At 37.6% G+C, this 22889-nt stretch overlaps 1 protein-coding gene across 3 annotated transcripts in view; it reads left to right on the plus strand.

The window, feature by feature from the left end:
• Positions 1-519: 519 nt before the first annotated feature.
• Positions 520-22889, plus strand: part of SCAF8 (SR-related CTD associated factor 8) — a 107992-nt gene continuing 85622 nt past the window's right edge. The window contains exons 1-2 of one of the 3 annotated variants that reach the window (XM_067293590.1): positions 520-698; positions 22402-22485. In XM_067293590.1, the coding sequence (XP_067149691.1) occupies positions 669-698; positions 22402-22485 (114 nt within the window). In that variant the 5' untranslated portion in view covers positions 520-668. The remainder of the gene's footprint in view (positions 699-22401; positions 22486-22889) is intronic. The other 2 variants (XM_067293589.1, XM_067293588.1) reach the window with 2 other exon arrangements.

Below are 22889 nucleotides of genomic sequence, written 5' to 3' on the forward strand. Positions count from 1 at the left end.
GTTTATGCTTACTTGACGCGGCCCTCACAGCAGTATGCCTGCAAGCGCGCACGCCGCGCGGCAACCGTTAGCGGAGGGTGGGCCCCCCCCTCCCCCCCGGCTCCGCACGGCTGGGGGGGCCGCCGCGCCGCCGGGGGGCGCTGTTGCCTAGGCGGGCCGGCGCTGCGGCCTCCCAGTAGGGAGGGGCGGGCCGGGGCCGACATCCGAGCAGCGCCTCTATGGTGCGGGCAGGCGCTGTGCGGGCAGGCGCTGCACCGGCAGGCGGCGCTCTAGCCGCCTCCGCCGCTCTCGGCTCCTCTCGGAGCTGCGCTGCGAGGAGCCCCCGTGTGTCCGCCATATTGGCGTCCGCGCCGCAGCTGCTGCGTGTTGTTCCTCCATCTCCTCCCGGCGCGGCCGAGCGGAGCCGAGCGGGGGAGGGGACGTCGGCGCCGCCGGGCGGGAAGCGGGGCGAGGAGGCCGCGCGCTGCCGGGGGGCACGGAAACGAGCGGGGCCCGCGTCCCTCCGCGCCCGCCCCCTGCGCCACCCGCCATGGCGAGCAGGCCTGGCGGCCCCTGAGGAAGACGCACACACAGACCGCGACCAGCCCCCTCCCGTGCGCGGCCCGGCCCGGCCCGGCGCAGCCGCCATCAGCGGAGAGCAGCCGCCCGGCTCCCGCCTCCGCCGCGACATGGAGGCCGTGAAAGCCTTTAATAGCGAGGTGCGTAACCCCCTCCCCTCTGCTGCCCCTCGAGGTCGGGGAGCGGGCGGGGCCCTAGGGCCCCGGCGCCCTCCCTGCCCCCTCCCGCTGCGCCCGCCTCGCCCGCGGAGGGGGCGGCAACCGCGGACTGCCCCGCCGCCGCCGCGGCCTGGCGGGGCAGGGCCGCCGGGCAGCGGCAGAGAGCGGCCTCCTCCGCGGGAGAGGTGGCGGGTGGGGGCAGCGCTCCCCGCAGGCAGTCCCGGGCCCCGGGGGTTTCTGCCCCGCGTCGAGCGGGAGCGGGTTGTTGTCACAGGCCCTGGGAGATGTGATGGGGGGAGCGGCGGGGACTTTTGCCGCCGCTCTTCCGCTGCGAGGCTGCGGGGGGACTGAAAGAAGAATAGATCTGGCGGCGGGATGAGGGGAGAGGAAGGGAGCGGGAGGAGGATGAAGTGGCAGAGGCCTTTTTCCTGTGCCTGGCTTGCGGTGAGGTTGGCGATGCCCAGCCAACTTCATGCAGCGGGCTCGAGGAGGTTGTGCTAGGCGATAGGGGAATTTTCTGGTTTCGCAGGCATGGGACTTGGTCTCTTTTCCGAATAGCTCATCTTTTCTGCCACCCTCTTTCTCCTCTCTTGTTAAACGAAAGCCTGCAACCCGCAATGCATGCTTTAACGCCTCATGAAGCTATTTTTTAATCCGGGGATGGGAACATAAAGGCCTGGAGACTCATTTTAGTGATTGAAAATAGTGTATTTATTGTGGTCAGGATAAAAGCAAACATTCTATACTTGTTACATAGAATTTATGTGCTGCACCAAAATGCTCACTTGAGAATGGTATAGAAAACCTGTAAACGTGCACTAACAAGCTCAGATATTGATACAGAACTTGGTTTCTTCTTCATGCCAATAGTTTATGCTACTTTTATTGTAAGATAGTTCTTTCATAACTGTTTTGTTCCTCAGTATTGTAAGAATTTTTTATCACTTATCTTTGAAAGTTAATGCGAAAACAAGGAAAATAAATTCATTTCTGTATAAGAAGTCGTATGTCATAAGAAAACTAGATTTATATTACAGATCTGAAGTATCAGCTCTGGTTACAATGTTTACTTTTCCAGACCGCTTACATATTAGAGATCCCAGATAGCCCTCTCTTTGCCCTGAGTATGGAAATGGCATGGTTTTAATCACTTAAGTAGTACAATGCTGTTTTGTTTTTTTAAATAATGCTAATTTGATTTGTAGTAGAATGATGTGCTAATCATGCTGTTTCTACAAGCCAAAATAAGATAGGTTTTTTTAAATGGGCAGATACTGTCTGATAACATAGCTTGAACAGCTATAACTGATGTACGAGTGGTCTATGCAATTCCAGGTATTGCATGTTATCGAACTTTTAAGTAGAGGAAATCATACTGTGGCCACTGGAAGAAAAATAAACACTAGAAACTGTTTTTGCTCTATTTTATTTTTTAATTAACTTAGGTGCCATATTTTTAAGAGTATGGACAAAGGAGAGCCTGATCACAAGAATAAAAGAGCATAAGCAGTTCAGAATCTTTTTCTCATGTACACCTACTTGTGCGAGCGAAAGTCTTCAGTTCCATATTGAAAAAAAAACCTTATGGCTGACTTTCTGAGCATTCGGGTATAGGGACTGTCAAAATAATTAACTCTAAAGATTTAAGCTGACAGCTGTACCGAAAAAGTAGAGCTTTTGAATCATGGCTTGAATCTTCGAAATGCATGAAAAAGAGTAGACTTTGGGTTGTAGGAAAAGCAAATATGGAAGATCACGCTATGATATTTTAACCAGCTCTTTTCCTCTGGCATGAATAGACATTATCTACAAATAGACTTATCTTTATGAATTCTCTTTCTGTTTTGTTTTGACCTGTGTCTCTGTATTTGAATGCTAGTCTACACTGATTTTAAAGATGCTATAACCCAGACCCTCATCCTGGAAGTAAATGCTACAAATCTTGCTACATTTTGGGAATCCTGAATATAATTGCTAGCCAGTCTAACACCTCTGTACCCAGTGCAGAACTTGGCTTCAAACTGACTTGTCATGGCTGTCTCTAACTTAACTGACCTATACATACATTGCGTTTTAGAACTGTGAAATGATTAATAAACATTTAAAATAGCTGAACTGTATGAGTCCATAGATTGTACTCAGTACTATACCTGCATACTTATGATTAACTTAACAAAATATTTGTATTCCACTTTTAAAATTCCTTATTCTTTTTTATGTTGTTTTAAGGTCATGTTAAACTCCAGAAATGAAGTTCGAGTTTTGTTCTAGAGAATTTTGTCTTAAAATAGATGCAAATTAAATTTAGCAGCTGATGGGCTAGGCTAAATTTGTAGAAAAACTTTTACTGTGCTTTCTCTTATACAGTTTGGATTCAGTTAGTAATTTTACAACAGTTTACATAACTTACTGGCGAAATCCAGATGACAAGTTTAGAAACAACATTCCAGATACATTTAAACACTTAAGTCTGCTGATTGGGAACTTCTGTTTTTTTTTTGTTTTCAAGGGAGGAATTGTGTTTGGGTCCTGCAATGAAACTAAAATAAAGGCAGCTGCCCATCTGTGTAGCATGGCTTACTTCAAATGTATGTGTAAGCTGAGCAAGATCCTGTCCTATAGCTATCCTATATGACAGTCATCATTGAAGCAATTAATATGGATTTGTCATTAATTTCATTAGAAAGAAATATTTCAAGTATGGTGGCCTTTTTCTTTGAACTCTGACTACTGGAAATAATGCCTGTTATTGTGAGAAGTTGTTCCATAACTAGTAATGCTACTTGTCATTGTCAGTGTTGTACCTAATTGTATATAGAGAATTAGCCCTGAAATTTTTGATTCTAGGAAGGATGAACTCAGACACGAAAAATCATGCTCACAGATAAAACATGCTTAGTATTGTTGTTGTGTAGTAGTTATTATTTTACTATTTGATTAAAAATGCTTAACAGTTGAACAGAAAAATGCAGTATTATATAGGTGATTTAATATACTTTTTAGTTAATTGCCAAGGTTTCGTACTGCACAGTTGTCATCTGCTATGGTTGACATTACACATGCTATCTGTCGCAGAATCGTTTTACTTCAGGTCTCACTTCAAGCTCTGAAATTTTACTGAAAAGCACAACATCAAACTCAAGAACAGATCTTGATGGAACAAAACATTTTAGGATGTTCTTTATACATTCTATAAAATGTATTTTGTTAAAAAGGAATTGAAATAGACCAGAGGCAAGCATACATGCTGACACAGTTTCAGCACTCAGATGATAATGGTTTAATTGCAAATTTACGTATATAATTAAAATGCAGTATTTGTTATAGAGTTGGTTCAGTAATAAAGAGTTGCTGTTGGCTTGACATCTAGCCATTCTAAAATTGGTCTCAGGTACTGTGCCTGAAAATGAAAAATTGTTTTGTATGCTATACTCCCTAAAGTTTTCCTGCAGTACTTCTGCTTTTTGCAGTGGTAACTTTGTGTTTCCAAATTATTTTTCACTTTATTATGTGAAGAATGTATACAGACAAGCATGAAAGGAGACCAACAGACTCTTCAACTCTGAAAGCACGTGTGTTTTTTTTCTCTGGATTTATTTTGTTTTGCATCTGTAGAATAAATGTGAATAGGATTAGAATTCAGTTTAGGGAAAATGGAGATAACAGACTGGTGTTAAATACAATATAAACTGGGTATTTGAGGTAATTTTTTGTTAGTCATGTTATCTGCATCTTTAAGTATTGAATAACAGGAATCTTGAAATGTATTTAAGTTGATTTAAGTTTAAAGAACAAAGTCAGCTTAGATGGTTATTTCTTTCAAAACTCTCCAATAGTAATACATTGATCTAGTTGAATTAAACACAGTATTTCTGTGCATTTAATATTAGTTATTCAGTCACATACGGGCACGTCTACTGACTTCTTTAAGCCTTGCTGTCTGTGATGATACCCTTACTGTATTTTTGCATGCTATTTATGTAAAAAAAAAAAAAAAAAAAAAGCATAAGCTGTGTTCACTTTGGACAAATCATGGAAAATTACTTTGTCTTTTTAGTCTAAATATGTTTTAGGTTGTGAGAGCCATAATTAAAACTGTTTCACAGAGTTGCTAGACTGATGTTCAACTGTTACCAACAATGGTTGTCCTCACATGGGTCATCATAAAGTGGAGTCACAATGAGCTTTTGGTGCGGAGAAAGATTGTGAGAGAGCCACGTAAGATGCTAGGATGTGATAAATAAATAATCATTGTTAATTTAGGGTTAACTGGTACTACTGAAATTTATAAGTGATATGGACATAACTTATTAGTCAATGATCATTTGCTGGTTGTGTGGTCTATTTGCAGTTAAATGCCTATTGGTCACCTTTATCATGATGTTTCTTTAGAAGATATATTTTAACTGATGGTGGGGAAGAGTTCAGTCAGCTACAATTTCAGAACTATGACATTTGCAAATAACCCACATTTTAATTATGGAACATTGGAGTATAGAGACGCACAAGTACAGAAAAGTAAATCAATTACTTTGTTTTAGAATACTGTATTTTACTGGCATATTCTAAAAGACAGGCAGCTTTTTCACAAAAGAATGCCAGTTGATGCTAAAGTTGATGCTAGTTTAGCATCACAGAGATGTTAAATAGAGTTTCACCTTGGCTGATGCACCTGAAACATCTGCAAAACTTTTTCCTAGCTGCTGAGAAAATGAGATATTGTGTCTCTTTCCTCATTTCTCTTGTTATTAGTTTCAGTGGTGAAAAAGAGTACCCTTCTTTCACATCCTCTGCTATTTTAAAGGATTGTGTAACTGTGATGCTTTTGAAGCTTTCTTGATTAATTTCACTTAATCATTTCATTTAATCATTTAATTAATTATTTTCATTTTTGCTGTCAGGAATATGAAGAGCACTATCAGTAAAATTTAAATGTTTTACCCTGCCGCTTCCCAGGAGGAGTTGAACTGTGGCAGCTCTCAACTATTTGCCCTTTGTTAAAAGGACATAACGAAAGCAGTTTTCTCATCAGGAAATAATAAATATGATGTTGATGTTCATCTGGTTAAATGTTTCCATGTGTGCTGAATAAATATTTACAGTTTTAGTATCACATTCTTGTAGACTGATTTGACCTTTGCCTTTCTCCAGATGCAGAATCTTGAGTTTTACCTTTGTAAAGATATGATCATGCAGGGATCTGTTAAAGGGCCAAAATGCTAGTTTTCTTTTGTGCATATCTTGCTCAATACCCTCTGATTTTGATAATTTGTCCTCATTTCCTTTGTGAAGTAGTATAGGGCAGACTGATTATTTTTCTACCTTCCATACACACACTCTAAATTAGTTCTTAAACTTGATCTACATTAGATCCCTATTTACTTGGGAAGATAATGCAGATCTCTGGATTCTGTTAATGCTCTTGAGTCATTATTTGGTAGTTAAAGTGTGAGTATCAGTCCTGCCTGCTACTCATTTAGAGAATAGTGAATCATATTGCAGTCTAACACAAATACAGTTCTGAACTCTCATGACTTCTGGTCCTTTGCTTGTCACATACTTCCTGAGACCTCACCTTGTGCTACAATCTTTTGCAAACTACTTGAGATTTTCTTAACAATTTTTACTTGAGTTTGCCATGCACAGTCTGTTTTCCTCTGGCAGTTATAAGAGTGGACTCTAGTAATCAAAATGTCTCTCTTATAAAAAAAAATGATTTAGGACAAAAGTATTTGAGAAAGCAGGCCTTAAAGTATGGACTAGACATTTGATCATTTTCATGGGGGTCTTTTTTACTTGGGAAGAGGCCCACTTTTCTTCTTCTCTGTAAAACTGGTCCATCATTCTGTCTCTGGATAGCCACTGAGAAATTTACCTCCTGAGTGGCTGATTCAGCATTCTTCAGATTCTGCATTCCTGGCCTCAGCAAATACTGGTGTAACTTCATGGTAAGGCCTAGGATAATGGTATGTAATTGTCTGTTAATTTGTGTATTCAGAGTTTGGCTAGCTTGGCTTTGAACTCAATGAACAATATTAGTCCTTGTTCCTATATCACAACATTTCATGAATTGCATACGTATTTCTTTCCTTCTCTTTCTTCACTTCTTTGGAACTATTTTTCTGCTGTTTGTATGCAGTATTTCTCTGGGAGCACTGACAGCAGCAGTGATCAACTAGGTACTTTTTTAACCTTACTCAACAGCTGCTTCTACTCTAGAGAGTAAGTGTTCTGTAAAAGAGTAAGCGGGTCTTTAGCTATGACTGCACTAGTTCTTGTCTTCATCTGTCCTTGCCAGTTCTATTGAGCAAATGGAAACTTTTCTTTAATTTGAGAATTCTTATTTTGAGGAACTGAGATGAAATAAGGGAATTGTCACCACAATGCTGTGTCAGATTTATCCCACCATAAATGCATATTCCTTGTAACAGCCCACTCCTTGTGCTTTCGTGCTTCTGGCAAGTGAGCTACCGTTTCTGCAAAATGGCAACTACAGGTATATAACAATTTACCATTGGCTTTCCACTTACTTCAAGAATTTGCCTACAGAATTTACCTAATTTTACTGGATGCAGGTTTTGATGTTATGAGATTTTAAAAAAGTCCTAAATGAATAATACTGGATTGTTATCTTTTTTCCTAGCCTTGTGATCATATAAACAGGTAGCTAATGGATATTTTTCTGTTGCTTTTACATTTGGAAATATAATGCATATGGTTAAATTAATAAAATATGTATGTTGAAGGTAAGACTTGGCACTCAAAGCAACAAGACCTTATACATAGGTTAAAATATGTTACTGCATTTGATCTTTATGGTTAATGAGGATTGACAGATAGTGCTCTGGTTCTCATTCGCAATGATAGCACAAAAGATGTGTAGAAGAGGTGGGGGCAGAGCTTAGATCCAGGAGGCAGTAGTAGCGAGGAATGGTGATTGAGCAGTAAGAGGGAGTAGCAACAGTTGATAGATTAAGGGCCCATATTTTGGTAGCCTTCACCTTGCTTATTGTGAAGTTCTGTCTTAATTATAACATCAGTTTTGTTAGAGTGGAGTAAATACCCTTTTTCTGAACGCCAATGGCAGCTGCAGGAGGTATTTTATGGAAGGCACTGAACACAGCTGTCTTACGTTGTTGAATTGGAATTTATAGTTGAAATAGCATGCATTTTTGGAAAAAATATTTCAGAAGATCCATCACCACATGTGTTTTGGCCTAGGATTCAATGTTTCCACATATTAATTCATTTATATTTGAGTGGTGGGGGTTTCTTTGGTTTGGAGGTTTGGAGTTTTTTTAGGATTTATTAGTTACTTTTAAAAACTGAATTAAAATTAATTATGTTCATCCTTTGCTTCCATCCCTATTATTCTATAGCTCATTTTTCTTTAAAGAAGTATAAAATACTGTGAATTGAAAACTACTCATTATAGAACTGTTGGTTTAAAAATCCTGGCCTCACAGCATGGCTTTATGGAGCTGTAATGACAGACTATTTAGAAATTAGTAGGATAGATAGCGGATACAATTTTCATACTCTGATATTGATGTGATTGCGATTTTAAAAAGGGAATTAATCATATTTATAAATGTCTTTGGATTTTCCAAAGGTTAAGACCAAAGAGCTTATAATATATTAAACAGATCGGTGGAAACCCACAGAAAGGTCTGATCAGGCTAGAGTTTTTCAGAATACTAAATCTCCTATACATATTATCAAACCAAAGTTGGTTCTCATGAAAAAGAAATAGTTATTCTCTGAATCTGCTCTACTACAGCTTCAGATAACATGTTGGTCTTTATAGCTTGGTTGCCAGATATGTAGTAGTAGTTGCTTCTTAATTTTTAAAAGCTTGAATGGAAACACTTAACAGGAAAGGAAGAACATTTCTATAATGAATATGCTGGTTTGAGAAAACCAACCTGATGTAAATTGTATTTTTGAATTTAGTTTAAATCATGATGTTTCTTTGGTAGTGGAGGGGAAATTAAACCATATCTACGGAGAAAACATTTTGGAATCAGTAAGCCAGAACAGTTTTTGTTGTGTGCCCTAAAATCAGTTGCCAAAAAATATGTGCAGGTCTTTGATTTCTGTAACATTTAGGAATTATCACTATATTCCATATCTCACAACTGTAGAGGTGTGATTATATTTAGACTTTTGTAAGGTACATGACTTCATACTGCAGCACATTTTACCAAAGTAATGCATTGCAACATGAACCAAGGGAACTTCTCAAATGTGATCAGTCAGTGAGTTAGATCCTGGATGTCTACAGAGATTGACATTGTGCCTGAACTTGTTCAGTTCTCCTGTTGATGATCTAGAATTAGCTATAAAATCATGATAAAATGTTAATGATAAAAACCAGCAATATGGCAGTAATGAAGAAAATGTAGAAGATGAATTACCCCTTTTATATTCCCTTTTTTCTTATGCGATCTGCTTTCAAGGATCATCTGGACATTTTGATCTGCGATAGATCTGAGGTAAAGCCCTCAACTTGCCTAGCTATTTTAGGTGAAAAATTTTTTTTCTAAGCTTTTTGTTCCCTTATAGTAAACCCCCTAAGTTCATGAAGGAACAAGAAGAGAGAAGAGGAGAGTGAAGAGAGGAAGAAGGATTGTATTTTATGGCTTGTAATGGGCTAGGGGCAAGTAAAGAATGTTGTAGAGGCTATTCTGAACTAAACATCTGTTTCTTAGTTGCATGCAATCTAGGGGACTAGACTTGGATCCAGGTGGTTTCTTTAAATTCCAGTGTTATGTTCATAGTCTATTCATGCAAAGCAGCATTCAAACAAAATCAGCTTTAATGCAGTTGAATACAAGGGTGTACATTTAGGGAGGGAGAAGTGCAGGCTATATTTACAGAACTCATAAGCCTTCCTTGAAGGTAGTAACCGAAGAGAATTTAGAGGATATGGGGAAAAAAGCAATCCCATGTTGGTATGAATTGAATGTGAGCTTTCTGTGTGACAGTGGAAAAGCTACTGTGATTCTTGGATGTAAGAAGTAGCAAGTCTGTAGGATAATTTTATGTATGTATATTAGTTCTAAAAATACCATATGGTACTAAAAATAGCCAACATTTTTAAAAACAAAATATAGAAACAAAGGAGAGCTGGAAAATTGTTGGCGGGGGGGGAAATATTTGAAAGAATTATCTGTTTACCCTCTCTGAAAGAAACACAAGATATGACTTCGTTACATCTTGTAGAGAGAAAATAGAAGGTACTAAAACTCATCTACTAGAGAAGAAAGTATTATTAGAAATAGTGCTTAGAGTTGGAGTCAGACTTCAGAATTTTAGATGCTTTTTTTTTTTTTGAAAACAACAAAAGTAGTAGGTTTGTTTCATCCTTATTTTCAAATCAAGCCTGAATTCCCTTTTGGAGGCATGTTTTAGTAAAATACAAGGTATCAGGATGGAGTAGCTTGTAAAAATTTCGCGAACAGCAGAATTTTGGAGCTTGGAATAAATACTCTAATATGCCTTTTGGCTCTAAAATATAAAAAGTAAAATGGAATTTTGTCCATTCCATTTCAAATTGCTACGGTTCAGTAAATTTGAAAGTTGTGGGTATGTTTTCTCAAAATGAAGTAGATGGGAGAAAGACTGTACAGAGGCAATGATGGTAATACCTGACTTTATTACAGACTAAAATGTTACTGGTTAAAGAATGGCTTATTGGCTTTTCATCTTGTTTTCCTCGATTACTCAGATGCTCAGTTAGGAAGAATATTCTGATATTCTCTTCAAGCAAACCTTTGTGAAGAATGGTGTGTAATATGACTGACATGTAGCCCTTAAACTTTTTGAGACCATATTCTTGGTGGCTTTTAAGTATTTTATATATAAATTAAAAGCAAACCTAAAAGGAAAACACATACTGGCATATCAAACATACTGACTTTTTATAAATATATAATTATTTATATAATATATTTAATATTACATAATATTACACATATTATATATAAAATTCACTATCTAAACTTATAAATTGACCTAAAGACATAGTTTATGTGTGTGTTAATATAAACCACATCATCCAGTGTTTAAAAACAATTGTTGGTAAAATGGTTGCTGTTGCATTGTAATCCTCTGTTGTATTGCATTGATTACTGGAAGAAAAGAATTCTTCATTGTTCTCACTCCAAACTTGGATATATTATGGGGAATGGAGTATCTGCTATTCTGATCATCCTACATGCACACCTGATCCATAGTTTGAAACTACACAGTGTGTGAAGCAGTGGAGTGGTGATGGGGTTAAAATAAGAGTTACTGCTGGTAGGCCCTAGTCAGCACCAAGAAAGCTTCCTTTTCACTGAGGAGTGGGCTTATGTAATGCTTAGGTAACTTTTCCTAGAGAATAAATCTCAGGAGAGTGTATAAAATGCAACATGATAGAAGCTTGTTGATTTTTGTCCTTTTTTTAAAGCAGTGACTGACAATGCTTTTTTCTTTGTAGTGTGCAAAGATACAAGTATTTGGTAAGCAATTCAGTGACTATTTCTGTTTATACTGTTGGATTTATTTCTAATGGCATTGAAACATGAAAGAAATTCACCTAATTTGTTAGGTTAATATGTACTAAGCGTGACTGATGAGTATTTATTTTGTCTTCTGAACATCAAATTTAGGACTTGCTGAACATTTATTACATATAGTGTCTGGTTAGTGTTGCATCCTGGTAGCAGGCATGGCCAAAAGCTGCAGAGAAAACCGTAAGGATCTCAGTAGAGGTACATGTAGTTGATTGCCCTGATACTGGCTCAGGTTGTGATCTCATAGTTAGAGTTTGGTGTGAGTCCTAAAGCAGGCAGCTTAATATCAGTATCAAAATTGCCTTAGTTGTTGTAACAACAAATGTCTCTATCATCTATATGAATATCAGTTTCTTTGGATCACATGAAACCAGGGTTTTTCTTAGTTTCCAAGCCTTCTTATGGCAAAATTAGTCTCATCCCTTGCCATTCTTTTCTTGCTGGCTGTGGCTACAGGTGTGAAAAAGGCTACATTACTTATGCATCTGTATTTTAATAAAAGGAATACCTTACTTCAATTTTGTATTCAAAATACCACTATAAATACCACTTGCATGTTGAATAAGAGTGGTGAAAGATTTCAGAATTAAATGCTGGGCTTTACAGAAGCATAGTATGCCACTGTCACTCATGGAGGTGGGATAGCTTGCTCTGTAAGCAACTGATCGTGCACAGACTAGGTAGTTGGTGTGCATGCTGAGTGGTCTTAACTTGAGAAACTTTATAGAAAGTGGCTTAGCTCCATTCACTGCAATGACTTGTAAATTACAGATATTTACAATAAAATTCACTTTCAACATTTTTAACACTCTTTGAAATACAGTTTTACCAATAAAAATATTTGTTTGCGTTACTGAATAATCAAATTTTGAAATATGCTGATGAGTTCTCAGGCTTGCCGTAATCGTTCTCTGGAAGACCATTTCTCTTAGCAGAATTAAAATAAAAACACAGAGCAGAAATTCAGTGCTTTAACTATAGCATCAATCTGATCTGTCCCCCATCCCCAATACATAATTTATACAGCTCATTAAAACTTTGAGCAAGCCCATCTTTTTTCCCCTAAATTTGGAAATAGGACAACAGTTTATATAAAATGATGTTGGGGAAGGGGACTACTAATAATGTTGTTAAGCCTAACTCATATACACTGGAATACTGGCTGTTACCTAGTTACTTAGCTCTCGTTATCATTAATTTTTGCTGTAAAAATCATTAAATTGCTGTATCAGATAGAGAAAAATACAAAATTGTGAACATAATTGTCTTTATTTGCCAACCTGCTCATTTCAAGGATATGATACTTGAGTCCAGATTTATGTAGTAAAATCTGTGTAATTGGTTGCACTTGCAGACTGTTATTTCTGAAGGAGATCTATGAGGAACTGAGACATTTTCCCTTGTCCAAGAAATGCATACAAAATTCCACTGATGAGAATGTCATCTATTTCCAGATAATATGGATTGCCTGGAATGGAGAGGGTGGTGCAGGAGAAACACTTGTTTTAGGATGTGATAGTAAAAACTAAGTCTTAAGGTTCTTTTTGACCAATGTAAGAACAGAAGAGATGGGGGTGATAAGAAGTAGCAGAATTTGAATTTGTTTGAAAAAGTACACAGATAAATATGATAAAATGAGGAAGAATTGATGTGGCTTTTATGAAGAAAAATAATATGTCATTTATGTATTAGAGTTCCTTGAAAGGATCAGCAGGCATGTGGACACAGGAGAACCAGTTGATATTATTTACTTGGATTTCCAAAAGATAGTTGACAAGATCCATCCCTCAAAGTTTGAAAAGAAGCTGAGTTGCTGTGGAGTAAGAGAGAGTTCTCCTTACATGTGAAGATGACTGCTAAAAAGCAAGGTGGGGGAAAAGTCCATATGTAGAAATACTGTAAATTGTCTTTTTGCATGATGGAATCCTATAGGAATCTGTGCTGGAAATACCTGCATTTCAGTGCATTCATAAATGGTGTGGAAAAGGGGTAATAATGAGGCAAAAAAGTTTGACAGTATTAAGTTATTCAGGGTGGTGACAGTGGAGAGACAGCCATGATGGACTGTAGAAGGACCTTGCTGTATTGAATGAGTAATAGATTACAGATTGCAATTTAATTAAGCTAAATGTACAGTAATGCAGACTGGGGAGATGAGGATGAAAAAGGCAATCCTTGCATTATATACACGATGATGGGCTCTGAGATGCCATCATTTAGTAATTAATAAGATCTTGCAATTGAAATGAAAATGTCTGTTCAAAGTTCAGCAGTAGTCAAAAGAGCAAACAGAATTCCAGGAATTATTAGGAAAGAAATAGAGATCTGTTATACTGCTGTTACGCCTTTATCTTGTGCCACTGTCTCTCATTTCCACCTTATAAGACTGTATTGGCAGAACTGCATGTGCAGTGAGGGGTAAAAAGGACAGTCAAAGTAATGGAACAGGTCTGTGTGAGAAATTACAAAATACTAATACTCTTTTCAGGGTAGAACAGAACTCTGGTTCCAGAATCACTGAGCTCTGGGTTATTGGTGGCTAACATGATATACAGGGAAAGTATCGTTAAAAGGTCAATTGTATACTACCTTCTGTAAACATCAACTATTAGATGCTGATCCTATTGGTTTTCCCTGCACTAAATAACATCCCTTTCACCATTCCCTAGCTCAAAGAAAGGCAGGAGAGGTAAAGAAGAAAAAAGAGGAGGTAAAAATAAATTAATGTAAGATGGGAGAAGGAGGTTAAAAATCAAAACAAAAATATAAAAAAGAGGGAACCAGAGAGGGACAGAGCAGAATAACCCTGACAGTAACTGCAGCTTCTTGAAGGGGTGCAAGTAGCTGGTGGGTGCTTCTGGTGATGCTCTGCCCAGAGGCATGATTAGACAAGGAGCTTGAAAGCCTCCTGCAGTTGCCAGATCTCTCATCAAGGTTCCTGCTCCTCCTGGCATTCAAAATGGCCAGGTTGGCTTGGGCCATGTGAAAGCTGAGAAGAGCATCCTGTGACTTGGTGAGGCTTTCCTTGGATGCGGACGGTACATAAAAGAGGGAGTGGAGAGTGTATGTGCAATGTCAGGAGATGCTGTAGGACCTGGAAAAGGAACCTGTCATACTTGATATTTATATGCCCTAGGGTCTTCCTTTCACCATAGGACTGCTGTGAGTCAATATCCTGTGAGAACACCTGATCCTCTGTGGTTCAAATCCCTCACTGAGGATTTTTGAATTTACAGTCCTGCTGAGCAGTGGAATTGATTAACAGTATAAGCTACCCTTGCTGGGATTTTTCACCCTCCTGCGGTAGTAAATCCTGCTACTTAATGTTTTAGTGTTATGCAAAGCCAATGAGTTAGAGGGGTGGAGCAGAGTTGATTCAGGATGGTTTTTGAGGCATGATTTAAAGGTGACCTGGTTGGCTGATACACAGTCTACTCAAGAGGCTGGAGGGGAGCCATTGAGCTGGAGACAGGATGCAAGTTTGACCTTCTTTGTCTGTCTGTTATGTTTCTGCATAGTTGACTTATGGTAAGAGCTTGTGAAATAGAGAGGAAAATACATTTTTTACAATTCAGTAACAAAACAGGTTGAGAAACAGTCTTACAGAAATAAAATCAAAACAAAAATTCACTCTAACAAATGTTTATTCTTTAGATCAGCTCCAAGACTTTGTGTTAGCTATCTAATAAGCTGGTGTGTGCTTATGGCCTTGTGACTGGCATCTAATTCTTATCTTGCAAGATCATTACCCTGAGAATTGCTTTCATAGAGACAGATTAAGATTTGGTGATAAGTGTATCTTTATAGACTCATTTTGTCCCTGAAGTGCCATTCAGGTTCAGGCCTCCTCTTTAAGATTTCCTGTGATTTATATTCAGTGTTTAATCAAATATGAATACTTTTATCAAAGGTTTACTGACAGCCCCCATCTAGTTATGAAAATGGTGATGTGCTTAGAGCATGACTAGAAGGAGTCATCATACAGCCAAGCAATAAAACAAATCTCCCCCCTCTCCCCAAACTTGTTGAAAATTGGTCCAGTGTTTTCTTTAGGTGTAAATGCAATGGGAAGATTAATGCTCATTTTTATTTTGTAGTTTCCAATTTTGTTTGCCATATATTTGGAGCTGAGTATGTTAAACCATCCAGAATACCTGAAGTAGCCAGTTCACTCTCTTGTCCGTGATTTTTCAGAATAAACTGAGCGCGTTACATTTTCGTGAACGCTACAAACAAATGTATAGTTGTATTAAGTGCACTGAGTTGAAAAATCACTGACACTTTTTCCAATAATGTGGAAGTATTGTCTTTATTTTTGCTATGCTTTTTGTTAGGGAGAAAAATAAAATTATTCCCCACAAGTAGTATGGGAAAACTGCATTTAATGTTCTTTATGACTTGATTCTTTAACGCCTGTTTTTCAAAAACTGTTCCAACAGTTTGGAAGTGGTTTCTCTTTTACCAGCACAGTAAAACTCCTCATAACTTGTCTCTGATTGTGTTAGACCTTTTTTTTTCCCAAAAAAACCTCTGTAGAAGTTCAGTCTTTGTCTTTAACATTTGTGCTCAGAAGACATTAGATTTTTTTCCTTCAATATCAGACACACTATTTTCTTCTGTGGCTCAGTTAATTTCATGAATGATGATGCCATCAACCTTCAAAGGAGGAAACTTTCACCTTTAGTTTTTTGAGTAGCATGCAGTAGTTCAAGAATGGATGGTACAAAACAAAGCTTTGCGTAATTTTGTCATGGGTTTTAATACTCTTTAATCAGGTTTTAACTTTTTAATTAATTCAAGTCAAGTGGTCTTACTGAAATAAGAGGGGGGAAGAAACAGTTATCCCGAATGTTGTATTTGCATTGTGATGACTTCACTCAGGAGAGCCTTTGTGTCAGAGTGAATCTTGGGTGAATACACAAGTGTTCGTAGCAGCACTGTTTTCCAGGAAAATATGAAAATACCTTTTTTTTTCCCCAGCAGATTTTAAGAGAGTTGGGAAACAGTTATTAATTTTGTATGGATTGGCATATTCTTTTTAGTTCTGGTGCAAAATCAATACTGAATGAATAGGAAAAAGAAATTGATCTTACAACGTGTGAGGTGGTTTTTGAATTAGGTTTTGAACAGATACATGTGTATATCATCAACTATTGATAGATATGCCATGTTCTCAGAGCAATTTTTATTCTCTGAGAACACATTTTAATAAGAGACCCCAGATTGAGGTATTCACTACAGCAGTGCCTCAGATTTTAAAAGCAAGTTTCTGTACTTACTGATGTTTCCCATAAAAAAACTGATGCAGTCTCTTCAACTATGCAAGTCCTTCCAGCTGTGAACTTATGAAAATAACTAGAGAAAACTGGTTTTGTTAGTAGTCAGATGTCTTTTCATAGTTATCAGATGCTTAAAGAAATACTGATCAATTTTTTTCTTTCCAGGCAGGTGTTTATAGGGGTGTTTGATAGGAGTTCATGTTTATCCAGGAAAGTAAATAAATGACTAGTGGATGGAATTAAGTAGATTCTCTTCAAAACACACCAAATCATGTAGCAACTCAACTGTAAAGCACGTTTTTTGAAGTTTGTTTGATGGTTTGTGTGTATGTGTTCCTTTGCTTTCTTCTCCCAGCTTGTATTGTAATGTAACTAGCCTATTTCAAAAACTCTGAAACTTCCAGGGTTTGTCTGCTATTTGAAGATTACAGCATTTCACCTTTGACCTTCTTAAATGAACTGGATTTCCACTGTGGAAAAAAAAAATGCAGCTGCCTGATGTGATAAGGCTCAAACTTCATTTGAATAAGTTCTTTTTGAACTGAGAGCTGTGTTTTATACTAGCATACAGATTGTTAACTGTATTTTATACAGTAGGTGTGTTCATTACAGTATCTGGGTGAAGACTGACCATGCTGGTAATAACCATTTAAAGGTGAGTCACATCGCCCTGAGGCACGCCAGAACATCCCTCAGAGGTCTGGAATTCCAAGGAATACAAACTCAGAAACCTAGAGCCACCTTCACCTGCTTGGCTTTACCTTACTTCCTGCTTGGTGCACTCCTCCTCACCCCCATCATCCCCAGTGGACCTTCTCCATTACTCAGGACTGTATAGACATCTGCCATCCCCACAATAATCTTATCTGCAGGCTGAAGAGTCCTAGTTTTTCACTGAGAAGCTACTCCATAGTTTTCATTATCCCTAATGATTTCCTGTAAATCTTGGAGAGTGGAGAGGAAGGCAGAAATTCAAGCAGTATTCAAGATGAGAGTGCACTGTAGGTTAATACAGTGGCCTAAATAGTGTTTTGGTCGTAAGGTTCTGTTTGCTATTTTTACTGCTATTGAGATATTTCTGGTTTACTGTTGAACTGATGCTTTCAAAGAAATGGCCCTTGTATCAGCAGATCTCTTTCCTGAATAGCAGTAGTCAGCTTCAAAGCCTATGTCTATTACTTCATGTATACTTATGCTTATTTTGTCTGCCATTTTATTACTTGTTAGTATCGCTTATGTTCTCTTGCAGCTTTTGATAGTTAAACTTCATCTTTCCTATCCAGAACAGCATAGATGCTCTGGCAGTGCACTGGGACTTAGCTTTACTATAAATAGAATGACTGTTTATTCAAATTGTTTGTCTCCTGTTTTTAAAGAGTAATTTATCAGGTTATTTGTCATGTCTTTTTTATTATTTTTATTAAATGCCTTCTGGTAGTCCAGGCGGACTATGTCAGTGATTTCTCTTGCCTGTGTGCTCATTGAGCCTTTGAAAGAATTTCAGTAGACTGAGATGTGGGCCTTCCCTTACAACAGCTGTGTGGAGTTATCTGGGTACCTGCTAATTCTGTTCTTTCAAGTAATTTCTATAAATTTTTCTGGTGCAAGCATCAAACTTGACAGATCTGTTGTTTCCTAAGTCTCCTCTTGAGCACTTCTCAGAAATTCATGTTGCCTTTCCTGTATTTTGGTGCTACAAGATTGGGACTGTTTTAAGTGAGAATTCACAAATCAGAGTTAGTGGTTATTTCATTCTTGAATTCCTTCAGAATTTAGTTCTGGCAGTTCATTATTTTTCACTTTGTGAATTTGTTTTGTAGCCTGTTATAAACATACTTCAGGAGGATTTTGATATGGGAAGTCTCCACAGTTCCTCCTCGGTGAATAAATCTAAAAGCAGGGTAGGGGGCTTTTTCTGTAGAGCTTTATCTCATATGAGTCCTCCTTTATATGCTGATTATCTTTTGGCCCTAGAGGAACCCTCTCTTCCTTCTGTCTCTGGAAAAGGGCTTATTGTTATGCCTTTTCTTGGTTGTTTCTCAAACTTCTTTGCTTTATTTTTTACATTTAACCTGATAAAACTTATAGTTGCTTATTGTTTTCCTCATTTAGGCACTACTCATTTTCTGAAGATATCCTTTTACTTCAGATAGCTTCATTGACTTTACTATTTGGTCATCTTGGCATTTTTTTTTTCTAGTTTTCTTAAAGGCTTTTTTGATGCAAGGGCAAGCAGTTATCTTCTGCCAGTGAGCTAATTTCTAGCAAACTGTTTTGGCTAAGCATTTGTACAAAAGGCATACAAGAAAAATGAGCCAGAAGATCAACAGAAGTTCTTAAAATAATAATAATATATATATTTTTAGCTCTTTACTTTCATATATTATAATCCTGAATAAATTGCAGTTGGTTTGTTTTAACTAGATTTGAAGAATGTCAGATTTCTTTAAATGTGTGCTGTCGTAAAGAATTTTCATGCGTGCTAGAGACAAACCCTGGGTTTTGTTCCTAGAGGGGCAACAAAGCCTTGCTTCTCTGCCTAACCAGCCTAGCCATAGCGCAAGTGGAATGGAATCCCTGGTTGACATTTTATAAGCATAATGTATGAATTTGGTGAAGCTAGAGCCAAGAACATGTGTGCTATCAGTTGGTATTCAGGGAGGTATTTGTGCATGTTAGGATATCTCTGCATTCAGAAAAGCTGTGTTTTGGCCCCCTTTGATTTGAATTAAAGTATGCTCTGAATTCATATGCTCTACCTAGTTGAATTCTGTTCAGTACTAAAAGATTCAGTGAGGAAGTTTTAAGAAATGCCAAATCTTTTCATTTTATAGATGGAACTGTTACGTTAAACGTGCAAAAATTGTAAAAAAATATTCAGCACTGGGCTGTCACTTTGTCCTATCTAATATTACAAATGTTGCTTTTTCAGACTTCCTCGGTAAGGAACTGATAGATCTAAATAACCAGTTCTCCAAGTGAATATTGATTTCAAAACAAAATGTGTTTATCAGAAATTAAAAGCTTCTTAAAGACAATTAATGAAAAATAATTCAGAGTAATCATTTTGTCTTGGCTTCTTCCAATACTAAATTTAGGATTTGCATTTCCTTTTAAGCCACTGTTAGAATCTGGAACAAGTCAGTGAATATTTCTGTTTGTACTTTGTCCAAAAAGCCTGTCTCTAGAGAAATATATTCTTAATTTTGCTGTTTCTTTGGTGCCTTTTTTTGCTTCTAATAACAGATAATACAAACTAGAAAACTTATGCTATAATTGTCCTTCTGCTATCTGGAATAGAATAATGGGATGCTATCAACATCCTCTATTATCCTGTTGCTTTGGGACATACGCTGAGATGTGTGGTAGCAAGATACCTGACTGCACATAGTCTGTGCTTTAGAATCAGTTGTGACTGTTCTGTGGTTCCCAGCACTGTGGTGTTCTTGACGCTTTGAACTGCCTCTTCCCGTTTTTCCTGATCATTTCAAAGGTAATGGACTGGTCAGGTGTGATCCCAGCACATCTGTGCAAGTCAGCGGTTCTGCCTTCTCCTAGCTCTGTGTGTCTGTGGTTGCAGAGCTACTATTCCTGTTCTCTTTGGTGTGCTTTTGGAATTGGCCAGGTGGCTTCTTGGATTTAGGCTGATTTCGACCTGTGATTTGCTTTTACTAATAGTTTGGGTTTTGAGAATGCTGACCAGGAATATCCAAACTGACTCTGCTAAGGCATTTGCATGAAAGTTAGCCAATTGCTTCTGGGACGCTAGTGGCACCAAAAACAATTTAGCTGTACTTGCACATGATTCCACCCAAGCCAGTAGCCAGGCCATGGATGGCCAGCAGTCTAGCAAATCACCTATGGATATTTGAAATTTGAGCACTGAACTATTAGTATAAAACAAAGAAGAAACTGACTGGAGTCTATTGATTCTCCTCCTCTCTTCTCCCTTTCCCCTATACCAGTTAACAGCATTTATATATTTGAATTCTAGAAAACTTTCACTTTTTGTTGTGTAGGAAGCACCTAAGCACTTCAAAATATTTTGCAACAGCAATTAGCACCCTGTAAAATGAGAGGTAATAATAGGGGTTTTTTTAAGTGAATGTTTAGCTGTGAACTGGTAATAAAAATTTCTCTGCTTTAATGGAGATCCTTTCAAGCTAAAAAGACTGATATCTATGCTTAGACAAACCAAACTTTTTCTCAGTTTGACTTTGACAGCTGTGCAAAGTTTTAGCTAAAACCTTTTCTGACAGGAGAGTACAGAAGAAGCATTTCACGTTTGCAGTGAGAACAAATCCTTATCTCTTGGGAACTCAAATACAGCTGAAGAATATCTTCTTGTTAACTTCAGAGCAATAAATTATTATAAGCAGCTTGGGGAGCATGGCCTATATTTAAGATTTGTCAAATCCTTTCCACTGTGTGATCCTGTTTACTGTTGCATTTTACTTTGTTAAATGTAAACCATTTTGAATGATGTTTTCTGTGCTAGCTGTTCACCTACATATGGTTGAATTTCAGGAAGTTAAAGGATGAAATATACTGTATTGCTCAGCACATGTAGGGGGAGGGTTGTTTGTGGTTTTGTTTTTGTTTCAGTGACCATTTTATGGAAAAACTCCAAATTTTCCTGAAGCTTTAGGAAAGAAATCTTAGATTTTGTATGGATGTTCATTCTGGTATCAGGGTTCTATTTTCAATCTGAAGAGCTTTTAAATAAGTTTTGTAAACAAAAATAGAATGCAAGTTAGGTCAAGAGCCTTAAAACTGGTTTGGCATTTTGTATCTGGCGATTTTGCATATGAAAGTAGCAAAATGTTGGACAGGCCTGTGTTTCATAACATACGGAGTTGAAGGAATAAAGAGCAATATTTTTTCACAGCCATATACTGTGAATAATCTGAGGTTTTCACAGCAAGTAAATAGCCTTGGAATATGGATTCCAGACATTTAGTGTGAAGGAAGGAGTTGTTTTCAATTATCACCTATCACTCATAGCTATGAAGTTAGTTTATGTACAGTTCTCAGTGTGTAGCAAATTTCTGATGAAAATCTGCCATTCTGGATTGCTTCTGTCAGGAAGATGTATGTTCAAATAAAAAGAATAAAGTTACTGTTGCATCATGGGGAAAAATTGATGCACAACTCCACTGCTTGTGTATTGTGGCTGTTTTGTTAGTTAATACTAATGAAGTTGTGTAACTATATTATAACTGAGAACCCAAACAAATGCTTGCTTAAGCATTTGTACAATTTATAATCCCTTATTTCTCTGACTACAGTGAATGAAGTAAGCATTTTTTCCAAATCTGCTGTTTCAAGTGGCAAAATTACTGCATGTTCCTTTCTCACTGGGCTGGAATTTTTTGTTTAATGTTGGATTTTTGTTTTGTTGGGTTCTGCAGGCAGATGATGACAGATAACATAAGTATTTGGTTAAAAGTCTGTTATGCTTGCGTAAAGGTCATCATGTATACTACTATAAGTTTTTTGCCCTGGAAAGAAAACCTTAAGGAAAGCCAACATGTTTGTGTGCTGTATGTATTACCTTTGTAACTCCACCTGCAGCTGTCTGCTGTATTTAGTGTTAGTAAATCTTTGTATACAGTGACCATTGCAAAGAAAAACTTGTTATCTTTTAAGCATTTTGCATGTTACATTATATTTTATTGGGCCTTTTTTTTTTTTCTTGAATGGGGATGCCTTTTCTGGTATGACATAATTAAAATCAAGTAAAAATGAAAAGTGTTTTTTTCTTGTGACAAATACTGTATTTTTTTACTATTTTATAATTGCAGAATATACTTCTGCTGAATTACTTTTTTTTTCCTTTTTCCTCAGTTGTACTCGCTAAATGATTACAAGCCACCTATTTCCAAAGCTAAAATGACACAGATCACCAAGGCAGCAATCAAGGCTATAAAGGTAAGAAATTGGCTAACAAATTTTCATTTTCTTTCCATTTCTCATCTCTCAAAATAACTGCATAGCTTAAAGAACTTGCTACTGAACTTTCTTCCCCCCTTTTCTATGTACGATTTCCAAGTTATGATCAGATGTGATGGTAATGGATTTGCAGAGGTGCAGTAGAGGGCTTAATTTGTTTTTTGACTTTCATTTACTGATTGTCATATGCGAGAAGGAATTATCCCAACTTGGTTCTTGGATCAGATCTGAAAGAGAGATTTTTTTTTTTCTATGTTTAAAAAGGAAACTAAGATTGCCCAAGAACAGGTGAATAAATATAATACTAAAAAGAGTTTTCTTTATATTTTCAGAAAACATAAGATATGTATGCCTTTTGGATTAATACAATTGTTAAAGATTTA

Source organism: Apteryx mantelli, chromosome 3 (genome assembly GCF_036417845.1).
Source record: "Apteryx mantelli isolate bAptMan1 chromosome 3, bAptMan1.hap1, whole genome shotgun sequence".
In the NCBI taxonomy this organism is placed as follows: Eukaryota; Metazoa; Chordata; class Aves; order Apterygiformes; family Apterygidae; genus Apteryx; species Apteryx mantelli.